General features: G+C 39.9%; 1 protein-coding gene across 1 annotated transcript; it reads left to right on the top strand.

Annotated features, from left to right (window-relative positions):
* Nucleotides 1-1,946: 1,946 nt before the first annotated feature.
* DNAJB11 (DnaJ heat shock protein family (Hsp40) member B11) lies at nt 1,947-15,501 on the top strand. The gene is made up of 10 exons (XM_060242053.1): nt 1,947-2,149; nt 3,472-3,628; nt 6,651-6,748; nt 8,533-8,665; nt 10,137-10,279; nt 12,631-12,713; nt 13,480-13,537; nt 13,972-14,083; nt 14,247-14,406; nt 15,136-15,501. The coding sequence occupies exons 1-10, from the start codon at nt 2,082-2,084 to the stop codon at nt 15,198-15,200; spliced, it is 1,077 nt and encodes a 358-aa protein (XP_060098036.1). The 5' UTR covers nt 1,947-2,081; the 3' UTR covers nt 15,201-15,501.
* Nucleotides 15,502-17,588: the final 2,087 nt, after the last annotated feature.

Genomic DNA, 17,588 nt, shown 5'->3' with positions numbered 1-17,588 from the left:
GGCTTTTCTACATAATTAATAGAGTTGTATTATACTAAATGCATCATAAAGGTACTTGGATAAATTATTAGGGACTGTAGCCCTATACTACTATGTATGACATGCTGAAACAAGGATCCTGTGTAATTTTTGTATCTGTCATTGTTTTAGAGTCCCAATTCTTACTGCATTGTTCACTGAATGCCCCATCCTATTGATTGTATTGACTCACTCTGTAACCTACCTTGTGTCCAAGTAAGAAAGGCAGACTATAAATAACATAAATAAAATAAAAATAAGCAAATGTAGCCCTGCACTGCTATTCCCATGGGGGGGGGGGGGAGCTGAAACTTTACTACAAGTCTGTGACGTATTCAGGAACATTCACCATAGCCACCCTCTTGTCAATTTAGAGCTTTCTCACAAGTAGTTGGTTTTGCATTTCCAGGAAAAATACCAGTTTAAGTTGCAGCAAATGTAATTCTGACTAAATGGTTGCCTTTGTTGTCCCCTCATTTCTAACCAATTGTTTTCTGTACTGGCTCCAATATAGCTTTTTAAATGCAATAATGAAATTATGAGAAATTGGAGAGATATTATGGTTAGATGTTAGCTTTCCATAGTGATAACCATCAGGGTTAGTCCTGTTTTTATTAATATACTACAAGGCTTTTATCATAGCTTTAATAAAAGTTATGAGCAAATGTGACTATTTTGCAGTAGCAATAACTAGAAAATATTGTCCTTACAGAACTTTGAAGGCTGATAATAGCATGGTTCCTGAATTTCTAGGCTGGCTCCTAGAGCCAAAGAAAATCTGTCAAGGCCTGGGTTGAAACAGATTTATGGAGGATATGTCATCAGTGGCTACTAGCCCTGCTGAATAATGGGAACATCCATATACAGATGCAGCAAACTACTGAATGCTAGGAAGCAGCATCATGGGAAGGACTTGGCTGCAATGGCCTTTTGTTTGAAATAGGATATTGAACCAGATTTGCCACTGGTCTGATTCAGTAGGGGTCCTGTTACGATCTTTTAATTTTGTTCCGTTGCTGTAAACAATGCAAAACAGACTGCTATACATATCTGGATCCATGCCATAGCCAAACCCACAAATCTATTCATGCTCAGGAGTACAACCTCTCATCTACACTACAGAGCCATAGATTAGCACCAGAATGGTTTCTGTTCTATATACCCAGAGTTTACAGAAGCTGTTGAAGTGGATCATTAACTTGAATGACTTCAGTATCCAGTCATGCTATTATTCATTCAGATATATGAACCACTGAGTTTTATGGAGAGTACTTCCACAGCAGTGCACAAGGATTGCTGCCTCAGTCAATCATTTATTATAGTCACAGAAGGACTGCTGCTTTCATCGCAATTACTTCAATGCAAGTATTGCATATAAACTAGTGTGTTAGTCTTACAGTCAATCTTAACATAAAACGTGATTATTTGCCAGTTATCTTGGTACAGGGCTTCAACGGTTCCATGACATTACTCTAACTAAAGCGTCACCATAGCGGACAGATTCAATGGAACTATAAACACTCCCGATTTTCTCTGAACTTGGAAACAACCAATGGGGGGAAAAGATTTGTACAACCGAGATTTAGAGATAGAGCGGCTCCACCGTTCAGATGTGTGCGCTGGTGCTGTACGCAGTACTGTTTAACATGATGATGAAAATCCCATGCGTTTGGTTCTGATGCTCCAGTTGCTAAGTTCCAGACGAGTGACAAGTCTTAATAACCCTTTAACCAAATCGCTTACAAATTCACCATGAGTTTCAACAAAACCAAACGGTAGCGTACACCCCTTAGATACATCCTCCTTACGGATGGCGTAAAACACCAAGGGCTCTTTCCCCTGTCTCAGTTTGTTGACGTTGTAGAATTTTATTGGTGAAGCGTAGCCGGCCGTGGGTGAAGTGTGCAATTGTGATTGGTCGCTGAGGGGAAAGGTAGTCTGCGGTGCCGGGTTTTGGTTGGTCAGTTATCTTCACCGGGTTTGGTCTCTTTCTCTCGTATGCCTATGGTTGCCGTCGAGTGAACGCGGTGGGGGCACGGAAGCTGTTCGAAGACACCCCCGCCATGTCCCCTCGCTCCCTTGGTGGTCTCCTTCTACTGCTGCTGTGTATGCTTGGGGCCGCCATTGCTGGGTAAGCCTGAGGGTGGCAGGCAGGACTAGGAAGCACATGCCACCCTGGTTCTTCTAGCTTCTCGTCATCTCACCGGAGATGGGTTCTGAGGAGCGACCAAAGCTATGCTGCTTCTCCACCCCACTTCTACCCTCTCAGTCTCTGCGTCCGTAATAATCATTGGCACTATTTTTCCTGGTCCTGATTGCGAGGAGCCTCGCTGAGACTGGGCTGCCAACCCCCAGGTAGGGCCTGGAGATCTTCTGGAATTACAGCTGATCTGCAGTTGAGAGAAATCCTTTCTTCCGGAGAAAATGGCTGGTTCCGAGGCTGGCCTCTTTGGTGTTATGCCCTGCTGATATGCCTCCCCTCTTGAAACCCAGCCCTCCCCAAGCTCCACCCCCAAATCTCCCGGAATTTCCCTCCCAGAATTGGCAACCCTAAATTCAGATCTTCCCTGCTGTGAAGCACATTGGGTGACAGGCTAACTGCTCTCTTTCAACCTAACTTACAGGACAGTTGTCAAGATAATAAAATGGAGGAAGAGGAAACTAAGTATTCCATCTTGGGTTCCTTGGGGGAAGGTGTAAATATCTAGGCAGTATATGTCATCTTCCCAAGGTGATGATGATGAGCTCCTTGCATCTATATATTATGGAAATTCTGTTAATGCTAGTTGTCAGGCCATGGTTTTGAATTATTATTATCATATGGTATTGTGTGCAGTATAGTCAGAAGATCCTAAGATTGTCTGGCAGCCTGAAGTTCGAGGTCTTTTTAGTGTTATACGCCAGTAGGTGGTGAGCTAGAAAAGGTGTGAGAAAAAAAGTTTAACATCCTGAAATTTTCCCTTCTGTTAAAAGTATAAGAGCTTATTATCTGTGGCAGCTAATTCCCTCTTCAGTGAGCATACGTACACACACACTCAGTAGTTATCAGTCACAACTGGCAGAGCTGGGGTAGGGAGGAGATAAACAGTGACTAAGGTTACATACATTTTGTGTAATGTATACAAGGTAGTAGTTGAAGGATTGTTCCTAAGAAAGTAGGAAATAAATATACTTTTTCTAGTTGTAGTTGTTTTAGTAAAGCCTGTTTCCACCGCATGTTTAGTATGACTTTGTTGCATTCAAAGGTTAAAGTAATACTTGGTCTTGCTTGTTGAGTTTGATGCTGCCTTGGAGATACTATGCATGGCATCCTCCAGATAAAATTCTTGCAGGCTCTCTCTTGCTTTTGTTGTGGTTGGTAGTAGTATTAGAGGGGAACCATACCTTTTTGCCTTCTTCTTACACATAGTCTGAATGTTGCTGAAAGGGTCAGTATATTACTTTTTTTTTTAGGAGGGATTTCTACAAAATCTTGGGAGTGTCTCGCAGCGCATCTGTTAAAGATATTAAAAAAGCATACAGAAAATTAGCCCTGCAGCTTCATCCAGACCGTAACCCTGATGATCCACGTGCACAGGAAAAGTTTCAGGATCTTGGGGCTGCCTATGAGGTCAGTAAAAAAGTGCACAAGCTCTGTATGTTGGTTATGAATTTCTGTCTTTAGTATGGTAGAAGCTGGCATATTTGGCATAATTTGAAGAATGGTGGATATGGTCATGCATGTTTGATAGAATATTGTTAGGAAACTTTTCCCCTGAATTTCCCTTTGAAAGTGATCTCTGGAAGATCAAGTATAATAAAGAGGCAAAATATGTATTGTTTGTTCTATCGTCAAATGTGATAATATGTAAACAAAGGCTGTTTAAAAAGGGGCACGCAAGCTGCAGTTTATCAATAAGGTTGCAGTGTGATTCAATTCTTGAACCTTTGGCTGTTATGATAAGGGGCAGTAATAATATTTCTGGATTTAACTTGGGGGTGTTTGTTTTTAAAATAAAATTTGTTCTATACAAATGATGTATCTCTGACCTTATCCAACCTGTACCAATGCTTCTCAGAAATGATGAGCATTGTTAGATTGATTTTCAAACATCACTGAGTATAAAATCAGTTTGATAAAGTTGGAATCAGCTTAAATATGAAAAAGGAAAACATTCCACATTTATTGGGGTCACATGGAATTCCTCCCCAATAAGATATCTAGGATCAGTCAGTACATCAATTAAAAAGTCGTTTAAGGGAAAGATGTAAGCAAATGAGCAGTGTTGAAATTATTGTTGATAGGTGTCAGAACTTGTAACTGTGATTTCTTTGCTTAGCCAAACCGCCTCCATGTTGTAACTTAGAAAGCTGACAGCGGTCATTGACCCGGGCCTCTCTGCTATGCCAAATATTTAGGGCAGTAAGACAGGCGGCAGAGAGTCTCTGCTTAACATCCACAGGTGCCCTTTGAAGCCGGGCCGTTTGGCCTTCGCAATAGGGGGGCATCCTCCTTTGCTGATAACGAAGGCTGGGAAGGAGAGACAACCGCTTGGGACCGTGTGAATTATTGTTTTATTATGCTTTGCTGTGGGCATAAAATGTAACCAACTGCCCAGAATCGCCATTACTGTTATTTCGTTACTATAGTACTGTAGTTCTTCCAATAAAGATTCCTAACTTGCAACAAGTATTGGACTCTTCTGAAGTTCATCCAAGTTCTGACAGATAGGTAGAATTTCAGCTATAAAAATGAATGTCCTCCCTACATTTATTTTCTTATTCATCAATATTTTATTAGATGTTAGTAGTTCAATACTTAATAACTATTGAATTTAATTTGGAATAATAAGCCTCAGAGTGAATGCTAAAATGATATTTATTTAGGTATTTCAGCTTTTCACCCAATAGACCCAAAACAGCTTATGTTATTCTCAACTCCTCTATGTTATCTTCACATATCCCTGTAAAATAGATTAGGCTTAGAGAGTGTGATTGGCTAAGGTCATCTGTTGATGTTCCATGACAGAGTGGAGCTTTGGGGCTTGATCTTTGAGATCTTAGTCTGGCATTCTACATGCTGGATTGTGCGGAAGTCAGTATTAAAGGGGAATGGATAGACCCAATATTAGGAGGTATTATCAAGCTATTAAATTTGCTTTTTTTAAACTAGACATATTCAGAGAAGTTCTTGGATGTACAATAAGAAGCTGTTTGGGAGTTCAGGAGAAAAATTGGAAAAAGAAACATGCCATGTTTTTTCTAAATACCACTGTAAACTGACATATATATTGGCTCCAGTGTTATCACCAATTTTTTTTAGTTTTATGTAATTGCCAGAGTAAGTTTAAAGTAAGTGCATTTAATTTTTGGAAATATTCTGCGTTATTGAACTGGAAAATGATTTAGTCTTGATTTATGATATCCTGATGGCCCAGATTGGGAGGTGGGGATGACAGGTCACTATTTCTCTAATTTTAACAAAATATTGCTCTCTCACTATTATGAAGGCATTTTCATTTGAAGAAGCATTGGAAACCGTCATTTTAAAGGAAATAATAAAAAGAATTTATACTTTAGTTACAAATGTGTATGAAACTTTAGAAAGATCTGTGAAAGAATGGAAGAAAAATTAGGTTATATAATTCCTAGGGAAATTTGGGGGTTTATCTGATTTAAACTAACCTCTTAGTTAACAGCTGCTAATTAGGAAGTGAAATTCAGTATCATTGGTATTTGGTTCCCTGTAGCCTAGGGCAATTTATGGTACTGTACAAGATAATTCTTGGCAAAGTCGGCATGTATTTGGGCTTCACCCCAGACTCTTAGGCAAGAAATTTTAGATACAATCAGAAATATAATATGAATGTTTTATTTTTATAGCCTAAAATAATTTCAAAGGTGCAGTAAATATCTTTCTTTTAGAATTAGTGATACATGTGTATTGTCTTTGTTTAAATGCCAGATCTTTCTTTTTTAATAGATCACTTTAGAAGGGTTTTGTCAACTGCTTTTATTTCTAAATCAGCATTTTTTAAAACAGTAAAAAAAAAAAAAGGAACTGGCAAATAAGCTTGTGGAGTAATTATTATCTATTGAATGTTGACCCAAAGCTTTGTATTTCAATAATCAACTATTTAAAATTTGCTGTGAATAAAGTTATATGTTAAAAAATAACCCCAAAGTCCAGATAGATGTTTGGTCCTTACGCTATCTGATAGCTTCTAGGGGCCCAAAAATAAGTTTTCCTTTTGATGCCCTTCTTCCTTTTTTTGCTGCATTTAGAATTGATTTTTGCATTGTACATGCAAATCCAAATTCGCATGTGAATTTTTGGGATAGTCATATTGTTCTATAGGATTTCTCCATCCAAGAAATTGATTTGCTTCGTTGTGCTCTTTTACATATGCATACCTATATAAAACATATACTGGACCAGCAATTTATATACTGTGAAAACCAATCCCAGGGCCCACATGGGAAGAATGAGAACCAAATAGTAGATAAAAGACTCATTTAACATGCAAAGATTTTGGAATAGGGGATGAGTTAATAGAGAATGCCAAACTAGCTCTTGGAATAAGGTAAGAATTCATCTTTATTAAAGATTTGTGTGTGTATTACATAGCCATGTATACTGTTATGTTATTCAGGTGCTATCAGATGAGGAAAAGCGTAAACAGTATGATGCATACGGAGAAGAGGGTTTGAAAGAAGGCCACCAGGGTTCCCATGGAGATATTTTTTCACAGTAAGTCTGTCTCCTTCCTTCCTCTCTCCCCCCCCCCTTTTTTTTGACATAGCAGAACAAGCCTTATCAAAACACAGTAGGGAACCAACACTGGTATTCTCACAAATGCCAGTATTATTGCCAAAGTTGCTTGTTACCCTGTGGTTTTCCCCTGGCCTAGCTAGAAATATAAATGTTGACTGAGTATAGAGACTAACAGAGAATGTGAAACATTTTTCAACTTCTGGAGGTGCACTAACCTTGCTGGAATAAATGCAAACACTTTGTCCTTTTCAGATCTCCATGGTATACAGCAAAGCCACTTGCTAGTGGGTTTTTAATGTAATGTGTCTAGCAGAATCATCAGTTAAAAGACTGTGTCATCAGACTGATTGTAGAATTTCATCTATAGTTTGCTTCTGTGATCAACAGATGATCAGCTGATGTTTTAGAGTGGCAGCTAGGGATATGCACACACAAATGTGTTTGGTCTTGGTTAACATTAGTTTAAAGTTTTGTTATTCCATTATTACACTTGTTCGGTTTCTTTTTATCCTTTTCTTTGATTTAGTAGGAAATTTATTACAAGCTCTGTTCCCCCCGTCCCACACACACAAACGCACAATTGGAATGAGATTGTGGGGTTCTTCCCATTACTCAGTTTGTACTTGCCAAATTTTAAGGACACAGGAAAATCCCAAGAAAGTTGGCAGCAGTGAGCACAAATAATATATACTTGAAAGTTTCTCTTATATGAATCCATTTATTCACATCTAAACTGGGAGAATATTTTTTAAAATAAAAATGGAGCATGCAGATGGAGTGACTTAAATTGTGTGTCCCCCGCACTTGCACCTTTTTACTTCCAGCCTAGCTTCACTGTCAGAAATTAGCCAGGTTTCATGCACCAGAGTTCACTGAGGTAGGGTGCAGCAAGGAACAAGATTTTGCTCTCTTTCTTGCATGCTCTTTTTGCTTGAAAAGAACTGTCAGTGCAGTACTGATTGATAGCAAGTTCTCTGGATAACTCAGGGTAAACATTGCTGCTGAATCCCCACCTAGGGACTTAGTATCACTATGGAATCTAAGGAAAGTATTCCTGTTCAGCACAGTTTCAAAGAAAATGTGGCTGGAACTACTGTTGAAGATAAGGCAATGTATATGTAAAGGACCTGCAACAAAAGTGGGAGTGTTAGGCAAGTACTTCTCATATGTAGCCTCTTTCACAGATGCCTTCCTTCATTGTGCTGCCTTGTCCAAAAAGGAGCACCTCATAACCACTCAAACCCATTCTGGGATGAGGAGCAGTATCTGAGCATCCCTTTCTACATGTTTTCTTCTCAATGAAAATGAGAAGTGGGACTTAGTATGAGATTCCAGTTCCCTCAAATAAGTTTGGTAGAAGAGCAGTCAAACCCACCTTGTGAAGATAGGGCAAAATGTATTGGTTCATGCTGTGAAGGACCCCTCTAGCATCAGGTAGTGTATCTTCTGCCCTTGCTTATTCTTGTCTATAATACATTTTCTTCCATTCTTGAAACTGCATGTTTATTGGTGTCTTTGCAATTGTTCTTCAATTTGAGGTGTGCCATAGCAGGCAGGCGCTGTTGCAGTTTTCATCCAGTTGTCTCACAAATTCAGCATTGGATGGGGACATTTCTCACGCAAGTTTCATTGATCCTGTTTTCATCGTTGACAGAATTAATGCTATCTTGCCTTCTGTGGTGCCAGTCAAGCCTAAAGGAATCTCATGATGTCCAGCTCCCTCTTCTTTCCAAATTAACAGTTGCTTGCATCTTTTGTAGTTTCTTTGGGGATTTTGGCTTCATGTTTGGAGGCAGTCCTCGCCAGCAGGACAGAAACATTCCAAGAGGAAGTGACATCATTGTGGATCTGGAAGTTACACTGGAAGAAGTATATTCAGGAAATTTTGTGGAAGTAAGTGTCTTGAGGGGTTTACTAGCCAGGTTTTTAATAAAATATATTCATAGCATAAACATTCTGAGGAATAGTGACAGTCATGTGTGTTAGAGTATTTTGCACGCAGCAGAAGAGCTGAAGGAGAGGGACAGGCAAAACACAGGAATTAATAGACAAGAGAAACAGCTGTATTCAATGGTAGATATAGTTACCAGGATAGTATCCAATATTCAGAGTCGTTGCCAGGCCAAGGTCATACACAGTAAACAGTAGAGACTTCAGTAGATAACAGTATACAGCAGTAAGTATACACAGCACGATCCAAGCACAGTAGCCTAGGATCCAACACCAGCAGTGTTCGCTGCCACCCAGACAGTGGGCCTCACAGTACCCACAATCCTTACAGGCAGACTGAGCAGGCTCACTGAGCTTCCCTAAGTACACGTACCAATCATGCAAGGTTGCATCAGCTCTGTGAGTCAGCACAAAGCCTAATTACAGGTGAGGTCATCCCACCTTACCTCAGTAACAGGTAACAGCTGGATCATGATGCAGCATGACTCAGCATGACATTGCAGAAACAACATTACTATTACTAAGATGGAGTCAGTCAGCCATTTTAGGACTGAGTTCCAACAATGTGCTCTTGTTTGAATAGAAGATTTATGGATATACAGAAGATTTTAACAAGCGATTATATCAAGGGCTCTGATTCCTTGCATTTGCTGATGTCTGAGACACGTTTACAGTTCTGTGCGTCACTTTCAAATTAATGACAGTTTATTGAAGAAGAGTATTCTTTCTGTTAATTAGGAAGCATGCTGAAAAGTGGTGAATTGCTGTCATTTTGTGTTATTGAGAGGCTGTAGTTTTCCAGAAGAGGTAAATGTCACTTGGCAGAGAGCGGGATCTTGATGATGAAAGGGAATGCTGCCTGTGCTTGTATTTTATGCTTATCAGACAGTCTTTTCCCAAGTTCTCTTGCGTGCACAGAACATGAGGGGTGGGGTGACTAGGGCCTCTATGATGATAGTCTTTGAGGAAGTGAGTATTTGAGGAAGTCTCTCCTGTCATTTCCCACATGTGTGGAGGTGTTGGTAAGCTGTTGTAAAGTTTTATTGTTTTATCCTATTTATTATGTTTTAAATTTGTTGTGGGTCACCCTGAGCCCTGCATGCAGGGAAGGGCAGAATATAAATACAAACAATAAATAAACTAACTTTATTTATTCCTTAGGTGTTCTGGTATGCAGAGGATCGGGGTGGCTAGGGCCTGACATAATGTGTGGACCCTTGCTCAAGGTGCTGCATGCACTATGGCTCCAGTAACTTCAGCAGTGCTTAGGCTATTCATTGCAGTGACAGAGGGAGTAGATCAAAACTGGCCTATCTTATTTTGTTTTCATATGTGTCACCTGTAAAATACAAGGGACTAAGGTGGCATTGTTGGTGGTATAATTTTTTCAGAGATTCTGTTTGTATTTTTCCAGGTTACTCGAAACAAACCAGTAGCAAGACAAGCACCTGGCAAAAGAAAATGCAATTGCCGTCAAGAGATGAGGACAACCCAGCTAGGCCCAGGGCGTTTCCAGATGACCCAAGAAGTGGTCTGTGATGAGTGTCCCAATGTGAAGTGAGTGTGACATTCCATTGGTTATGTTCATAGTTTATAATCATGCATGATTGTCAGAAGTAGCAGAGGAGGGAGTTATGACATTTCCAATATTAGCCACATGGTGGTATAATTTGCTGCTTATCTTTGTGAATGAAATACTTTTAGTTAGAAATCCCTCTGGGTAAGCACAATTGGAATGTGAATAGCATCCCTGTCAGTGCAGGTTTTTTTATTCCTCTGGAACTTTAACAGTTCATGAAAGGAGATCACACCCATTCAGACCCTGTTCAACAGATAAAAGTAGTTCCGGGTTTATTGTGACACTTGGTCTTCATGGCTAAATTGGATATTTTGTTCTCTAGTTAACAAATCAGGATTTTAAACAAGGATTAAACAAAGCTTTTGGTTTCCTCACTACAGAAACGAAGAACAGTCTCTCCTTAACAAACATTGTTTTTGGCTAAAAGGAAACTGATTACATAGATGATAGATCTTGTACCTTTGATCAAAACTCACAAATGTAGTTTCCTGTATACCTTTCTAACTGGCAAACCAGAACTATCAGGTTTTAAGTCAAACTCAGGGCACCTAAGTTAAGAGACTGTAAGTCTTTAATATCAAATATAAATATATGGTGAAAGGATTTAAATTGAGATCCATACTCCTTCAGTCACCAGTTTTTTGCTCTGTGTCTGTTGCTTACCCAACAGTGGTCCACCTGTTAAGCCCCCCTAAGATATTTAGGCGTATTCTAGAAAGATCTATTAAATAAGAGAACAGTTATGAAAATAAAGCCAAATTAATACAAGGACACAGGGCAAAACTAACACAGAAAAGAAGCCAGCTAGAAAGCTACACAGCTTCCTAACACAACTGAGAAGTGAGTGAACACCTTCTCTCTCTGTGCAGGGCCTTGTATGCTTTTTATCCAAGCTCTGCTTCCTCACCATTGAGTAGCTTCTGCTTTTCCTTGTACTTTTCCCCGGTACAATCATAAGGCTCGGGGGGGTGCTTGGATACAATAGGCCTGTTTGAAAATTTATGCAACAGCCTGAGGCCTTTGCGGAAGACAGTCTTCCCTGAGACTTACAGGCTACTCTTTTTTCATCCTTAGGCAAGGTTGCCAGGTGTCCAGTTTTGAACCCGACAGTCCAGTATTTGTGTCCATGAAATAAATTGAGAAAAGACTGGAAATATAAATGTCCAGTCTTTTCTAATTAAGGTCAAGGGAATGGTATCAGGGATGACAGGCTGTGTGGCTGGCAGGGGACAAGGCAGGATAGGGGGAGAGCTGTTGCACTGTGCAGTCAGCCCTTCAGGCCGGAATACAAGTAGCAGCTGCAGGGTGCAATTGTGCCAATGATATTGGATGAAGAGATGTGGGCCATGGCAGCCCAAGGGGACAGGAATAGAGCATCATTGCTCTCTGCTGCATCTGAATTGTGGGCCCCCACCACTTCACAGTTATTTGTGGGCGTGCCCACAGAGGATTTCGACTTCCCTCTGGCTTCCCCACCCCCTCCGTTTTGGCACAGCCTAGATCAAGCAAAGCTGCCTTCACAGTTTCTCCCCTGAGTTGCTGCTTTCCTAATGAGAGGCTGAGCCTGGTGGTAAAATGCCCAGGCAGACCACTTGAGGGCAGTGATGGGAGCACCAAGCAAGATGAGCACAGGGGCAGGACTCCAGTTCTTGCATGTATGGCTGAAGACGCAGGCTGTCTAGTGTTGCCTATGGAGCTCCCAGCTTTTCTATATGTTTTTTCTTCTTTGGCAGTAGGAATGGCAAAGGAAGTGCCTTCTTTGGCAGTTTCCTATTGTCTCAAGTGTAAGTTTTGTATATATGTAAATTAAACATCACTGGGTGAGGTGGAGATCAAAAAACATGCAAATGGCACTAGTTCTTGTTGCCCCTTCTGAAAACTTGAAAGCTAGAATAGGGTGGAGTCCCTATGAAGGAAGATTAAGCACTTTACAGATTACAAGTCTAAATTTAAAACATACAACATACTAATTGCATTGTGCAGCATTCTTGTAGGTGACTCCTTGAGTCATCAGAAAATGCCTAGCTACTTTTTAGTATTAATCCTTTACTACAGGGGTGGCCAATGGTAGCTCTCCAGGTGTTTTTTTTGCCTACAACTCCCATCAGCCCCAGCCAGCATGGCCAATGGCTGGGGCTGATGGGAGTTGTAGGCAAAAAAACATCTGGAGAGCTATTGTTGGCCACCCCTGCTTTACTAGACCTAGCAACATTATTCTACAAAAGTGGAGAAACAAAGAAAAATAAAATTCAACCCCTCCACACACTGAATAGTTAAGTCTGCTTGATGGATGTATATTTTTTCATATGTTTACTCTCTCGTTTTTCAGGCTTGTGAATGAAGAGCGGACCCTAGAGGTGGAAATAGAACCTGGTGTGAGGGATAGCATGGAATATCCCTTTATCGGGGAAGGTATAATGTTCATTTCAGTTTTAACAAACTTCACTAGTACTGGTTTGACCAATGATGGTATTGATTTTTCTCAAATTCCTGGTGTCCTGGATAGGTTTGAAAAGAGAATGTGGTTGCTGTATAAATTACTGGAGGCTTGGAAATGTCAACTATGTCACTATGTATATTACTTTCATGCATGGCTTGTGGTGCAAAAATAGTTTCTAGGAAGCTCAACTTTTATTTTTCTTAAAGATACTTTTTCAAATGCAAACTTCTAGTGGTTGTAGAAGGAACTTGTGGAAATATTCAGATACTACATAGGCAAGGCCTCTTATGGGTTGGAAGTTTGTCTTTCATAGCTGCTCATTCTCATTTCTCCTTGATTGTGCGCTCTTCTCACTATCATCCATGATGTGCTGGCATTCTTTTCCCAAAGATTCCAGAATCTGAGTGAATCATCAATTGATCACAGCCAAAGTAGATTTGTGCAAATCTTCATGTAGATAAATTATTTTAAACATGAACATTTGTTTTCTGATACACAGCATACCCCCAATCTTTGCATTTTATTTGGACATGGATGTGTGAATAATATTTTTATGAACAAATAAGTCTGCAGGCAAAATTAACTACCCTTGCATGCTGAAGCAAACCGATTGTTTTCTGTGCATAACACATGCAGCTTGTCTGATTATATAAAATTGAAGCAGGCCTGAATAGTTTGTATTGGTGTCTCTTTTGACTTCTGCTTAACATGCCTAATCTCATTTTCAATCTTCCTCAGGTGAACCACATGTCGATGGGGAGCCAGGTGACTTGCGCTTCCGAATAAAAGTTCTAAAGTAAGTTGGGTTTCAGAGGGTATTTTTTGTTTTTGTCTTGCTCACCTGGGAAAGTCACTTGTAAAATTCCTATGTTAACTCATTATGAAACAGGGCAATTCCTTCCTTGGCAGGTGCTGGAAAATACTAACTTCATTGTGTCTCATTGTCTGCGTCAATGTCCTTTATATAAAAAAAGAACTATTGTAATGTTAAATGATTCATACACACACATACTAACTGGAGAAACACAGGACATCTGAAAGGGAGTGGAGCCTTCTCCTCCCTACCAGCCAAGGCCTAGGTAAACTGAATCTCTCAGCAGAAGGAGAGTGACTGTATCTCCAATTCCCCATCATTTCTACCATATTTGGAAAGAAGAGAGTCCAGGAAGAGCTGCTGCTTTTTTCTGATTATAAGGAAATGATCATGTTTCTCTCTTCTCTTGACTACAGGCATCCAGTCTTCGAACGAAGAGGGGATGATTTATATACAAACGTGACTATCTCGCTGGTCGAGGCTCTAGTAGGCTTTGAAATGGATATTGCCCATTTGGATGGGCATAAAGTAAGAGAAAATTGTTCCTACTTTGGGTCCTGTTTTGGGGGATACATGCAGGCTAAGAGTGTGCATTGTAGGCTACACTATTTACATAGTAGTTTTACACTTGTTGGCACTCGCTTTATTGTAAAATCACACCTCACCCTGGTCCATTCTGCTTCCTTCTCAGGTCCACATTGTCCGGGATAAAATCACAAAGCCTGGAGCAAAGCTGTGGAAGAAAGGAGAAGGTCTTCCAAATTTTGACAACAACAACATTAAAGGCTCTCTAATAATCACATTTGATGTGGATTTTCCCAAAGAGCAATGGACAAATGAACAGCGGGAAGGTTTGTATTTAAACAGCTGAGAATTCTATATTACAATGAATTCCCAAATATTTTGAATAATAATTGTATATAGTCTTCCATTCTTCTTTGACTGAGATCAGGAAGTTGTTTGGCCTAACCTGTATGTATCTTCAAAAGTATATAGTAGCAGCAACATAGATTATTTCCACAATATTAATTTTTTGCTGTTGTATTGAGAAATCATCCAACTTTATAGTTCAAGGTATTTTAACACTAGCTTGCTGCAGCCTATTAAGGGGAAAGGCTGCCTTGTTTATAATGCTGTTTCTCTATGCAAGCTGTTTCATTGGTGAACTGTGACATCCTAGTCCATGACTACTACGAAGTTTGTAAGGAATGCGCCTGGATTTCTCACTGGCCTACTGCATAGTCATTAACAGAGATTGAGGTTGAACTGTCTGTTGGATAAAAAGCCACAGTCTCTAATCTTTTCCAGCATCCTTGCTTCTATTTTGTAGACAAAAGCAGAGTAATGTCACTGCCCTTGTGGCTTGTGGCACAGCTGTTTTTCTGTTCATTGGCAGCATTTCTATATTGCAGTTTATGGGAACGAAGACCCTTTCTGTCAAACCTTAAGTGTCAGAGTGTTAATGTTCTTACAGAGAATATGAACAGTGTGATCAGAGCTGATTTTCTTTTGACAATTTAGGGTAAGATGAGATGAGTGTTGTGTGCTTTATAGAATTATTCTTTTTTTCCTTTTTCTAGGCCTAAAACAATTGCTGAAACAGGCATCAGTTCAGAAGGTGTACAATGGTCTGCAAGGATATTAAGACTAGGAGAAAAATGGACTTTGTTGCAAACAAGTGAAATCAGTGCTGTAAACAGCAGTCTTTTCTTCTGCTCATTGTAGAACAAACCTGAAGGATGTTGGAGTGACTAATAAGACCTCTGTTTGTGCAAATAATGGGGGTGTCTCTGGGGTGGATCAGAAGAGATAAAAGCAGCTTCCTGATTCAGGACACAACTGGTGCTGCCTATTCGGAGCTGTCAAGCTCCAGAACTGAAAGAGATGAGGCATTTTAAAACAAGTACCAAGTTGAACTTCTGGTTTTAAAATATATTTTGATGTTACTTTTTCTTGCCCCTCTGAATGACTTTTCATAATTAACTTTTGTTTCCCCTCTCCCTGCTTGAGGCCATATCACATTTGTTTCAGGCAGTATCTCTCCTAGGTTCTGTGCTGATGGCAATTTGAGTTTTTAGCCTGTTAGTTAAAAATGCTTCCTTGGTGTTCTGTTTTTTATTTTAAAAACACCTAGTCTTTGAGAAATAATGGGACTGACGCCACAAGTCTCACTTATCTGTCTCATCTTTTTAGGTTTCCTTATAAATGTCCATGTGATTCCAGTTCTTTACGCTGCAGAAGATTCCTTTTAGTCTTTGTCATCATCCAGGGTAGTTCTCCCTGTGCACTGCTGCAGTTTGTGGCATTGTCCATATGAGGCTGACATCTTTCTATGCATTTACAAACCTGGCAGCAGCACTTACATGTTTACTGTTTAGACTGTAGTGAAAGAAATATAATACATGACCCATGGTATCTTAAAACCAAACAATCCAGCAAGTGGAGGCTATGTGGTCCCTTCAGTGAAGTAAGAGACTTTGATATTTAGGTAGAGGGAAGACTTTACCCCTTGATCTGTGGAGCTCAGAGAGAAGATATTCCAATTTCTAAGGGACTTGTTGCTTGGCAGCATATCCTTCATAGATCATTTGTTCTATATGCACAGAACAAAAGTCTATCATCCTGCCTTACCATCATCTTCGGGTTACTATTGTTCCAATTCCCCCCCTTTTTTTCTGTAAACAAGTGTGCTGGTGGGGGGGGGGGGGGGACTGGAAGAAAGGTTATGGTTCAACAGATTTACACATTTTTTTTCCACTGATTATTCCAGGATAATGGTCTGTCATTCCGTTACCAATTTTACAGCTAATTTTTGTTTGACATTACAATTCTGTTTGCAGCAGTAAAGAGCCATAAAATGGAAATATGCTAGGGGGCAGTAGCCACTCAGCTTTTCAACCAGTTACTTCAATTTTACACTTGTGGTGTTTTACTGCCACAAACAATGGAATATGAACCACATACACTTCCGTACATAAAATGTGAACTGATCCTTGGATAGTTCCAGCTGCTGAGGAATGCTGTCTTTATTGTCTTGGTTCTGAGATTCATGTAAGAGATCGTGATATAGAAAACTAGGAAGAGTATGCAGCTTTCTTTTCTCAGCTAGACAGTCCATTGGTTAGCATGCATGGAAGTCTTAAAAGCACACTGCCTTCTAAATTTGTCCGTCATGCAGTCAGCTGGTGCAGCAACACTTGATTGTTTGTGTTTCCTCCTTTGTGGGAAAGTTAACTGGAGTTTTTCTTCCTGGCTCAGCTCTCTGCACTAAATATTTACTTAAGGGCCAAACAAAGGTTATTTTCTTTCATGAAAATTAGAATGCATGCATGGCTGTAGATACTATCTGAAGTGACAACCACTAAGGTTATCAGTAGCCACATATTATTGTGATACAAACTCTTTCCCATTGAGGTAGAAAGGAATATCCATATCATCTATGTGGAGACAGTAAAAGTTGAAAGAGTTTATCCTCCCCCCCCCCCCAAAAAAAACACCACCACCTCCAGCATTTTGAAGTATTTGTTCTCCTCCTCCCTGATAATTTTTGGATGTACCTAAATATATAAATGGAAAGCTCACCAAGGTCAGGTGCAGGAGTTTAAAGGATGGCTTTCAGAACTTTTATGGCCTCACAGTTGAAGTTTTTGCTATGCTATAGAAAATATTTGGATGTGGATACCAGAGGGATCTTGACTGCTTGAGAGGTATCAGAGGTTCTTTAGAGAGGATGGGGTAGGTTTCTTTCCCATTCTCTTTAGAAATTTAAAATGCATTAAAGTTAGGTCCTAAGCAGCTGTCCTACCAGCATTCTGTTACTGGGGCAATTGTAAGTCCTCCAGCTGCAGCCTCCACACACATGTTGTTCCTGAGCAGAATTTCATGGAGAGCTTTGTGGACTGCAATAAGAATGGGGAGGTGGAGAACACATACTTCCAAGGCTTCACTCTGCCAAAGGTAGTTGGAAATAGTGAGTTGGATCCTTAGCCTTACATTCATAGTTAGGCTCAAGACAAGGAAATAAACATGTTGT

The sequence above is a fragment of the Heteronotia binoei genome, chromosome 6 (genome assembly GCF_032191835.1).
Source record: "Heteronotia binoei isolate CCM8104 ecotype False Entrance Well chromosome 6, APGP_CSIRO_Hbin_v1, whole genome shotgun sequence".
NCBI classification, from domain to species: domain Eukaryota; kingdom Metazoa; phylum Chordata; class Lepidosauria; order Squamata; family Gekkonidae; genus Heteronotia; species Heteronotia binoei.
Note: the sequence above shows the minus strand (reverse complement) of the source record. Positions and strands in the feature narration are given on the sequence as shown.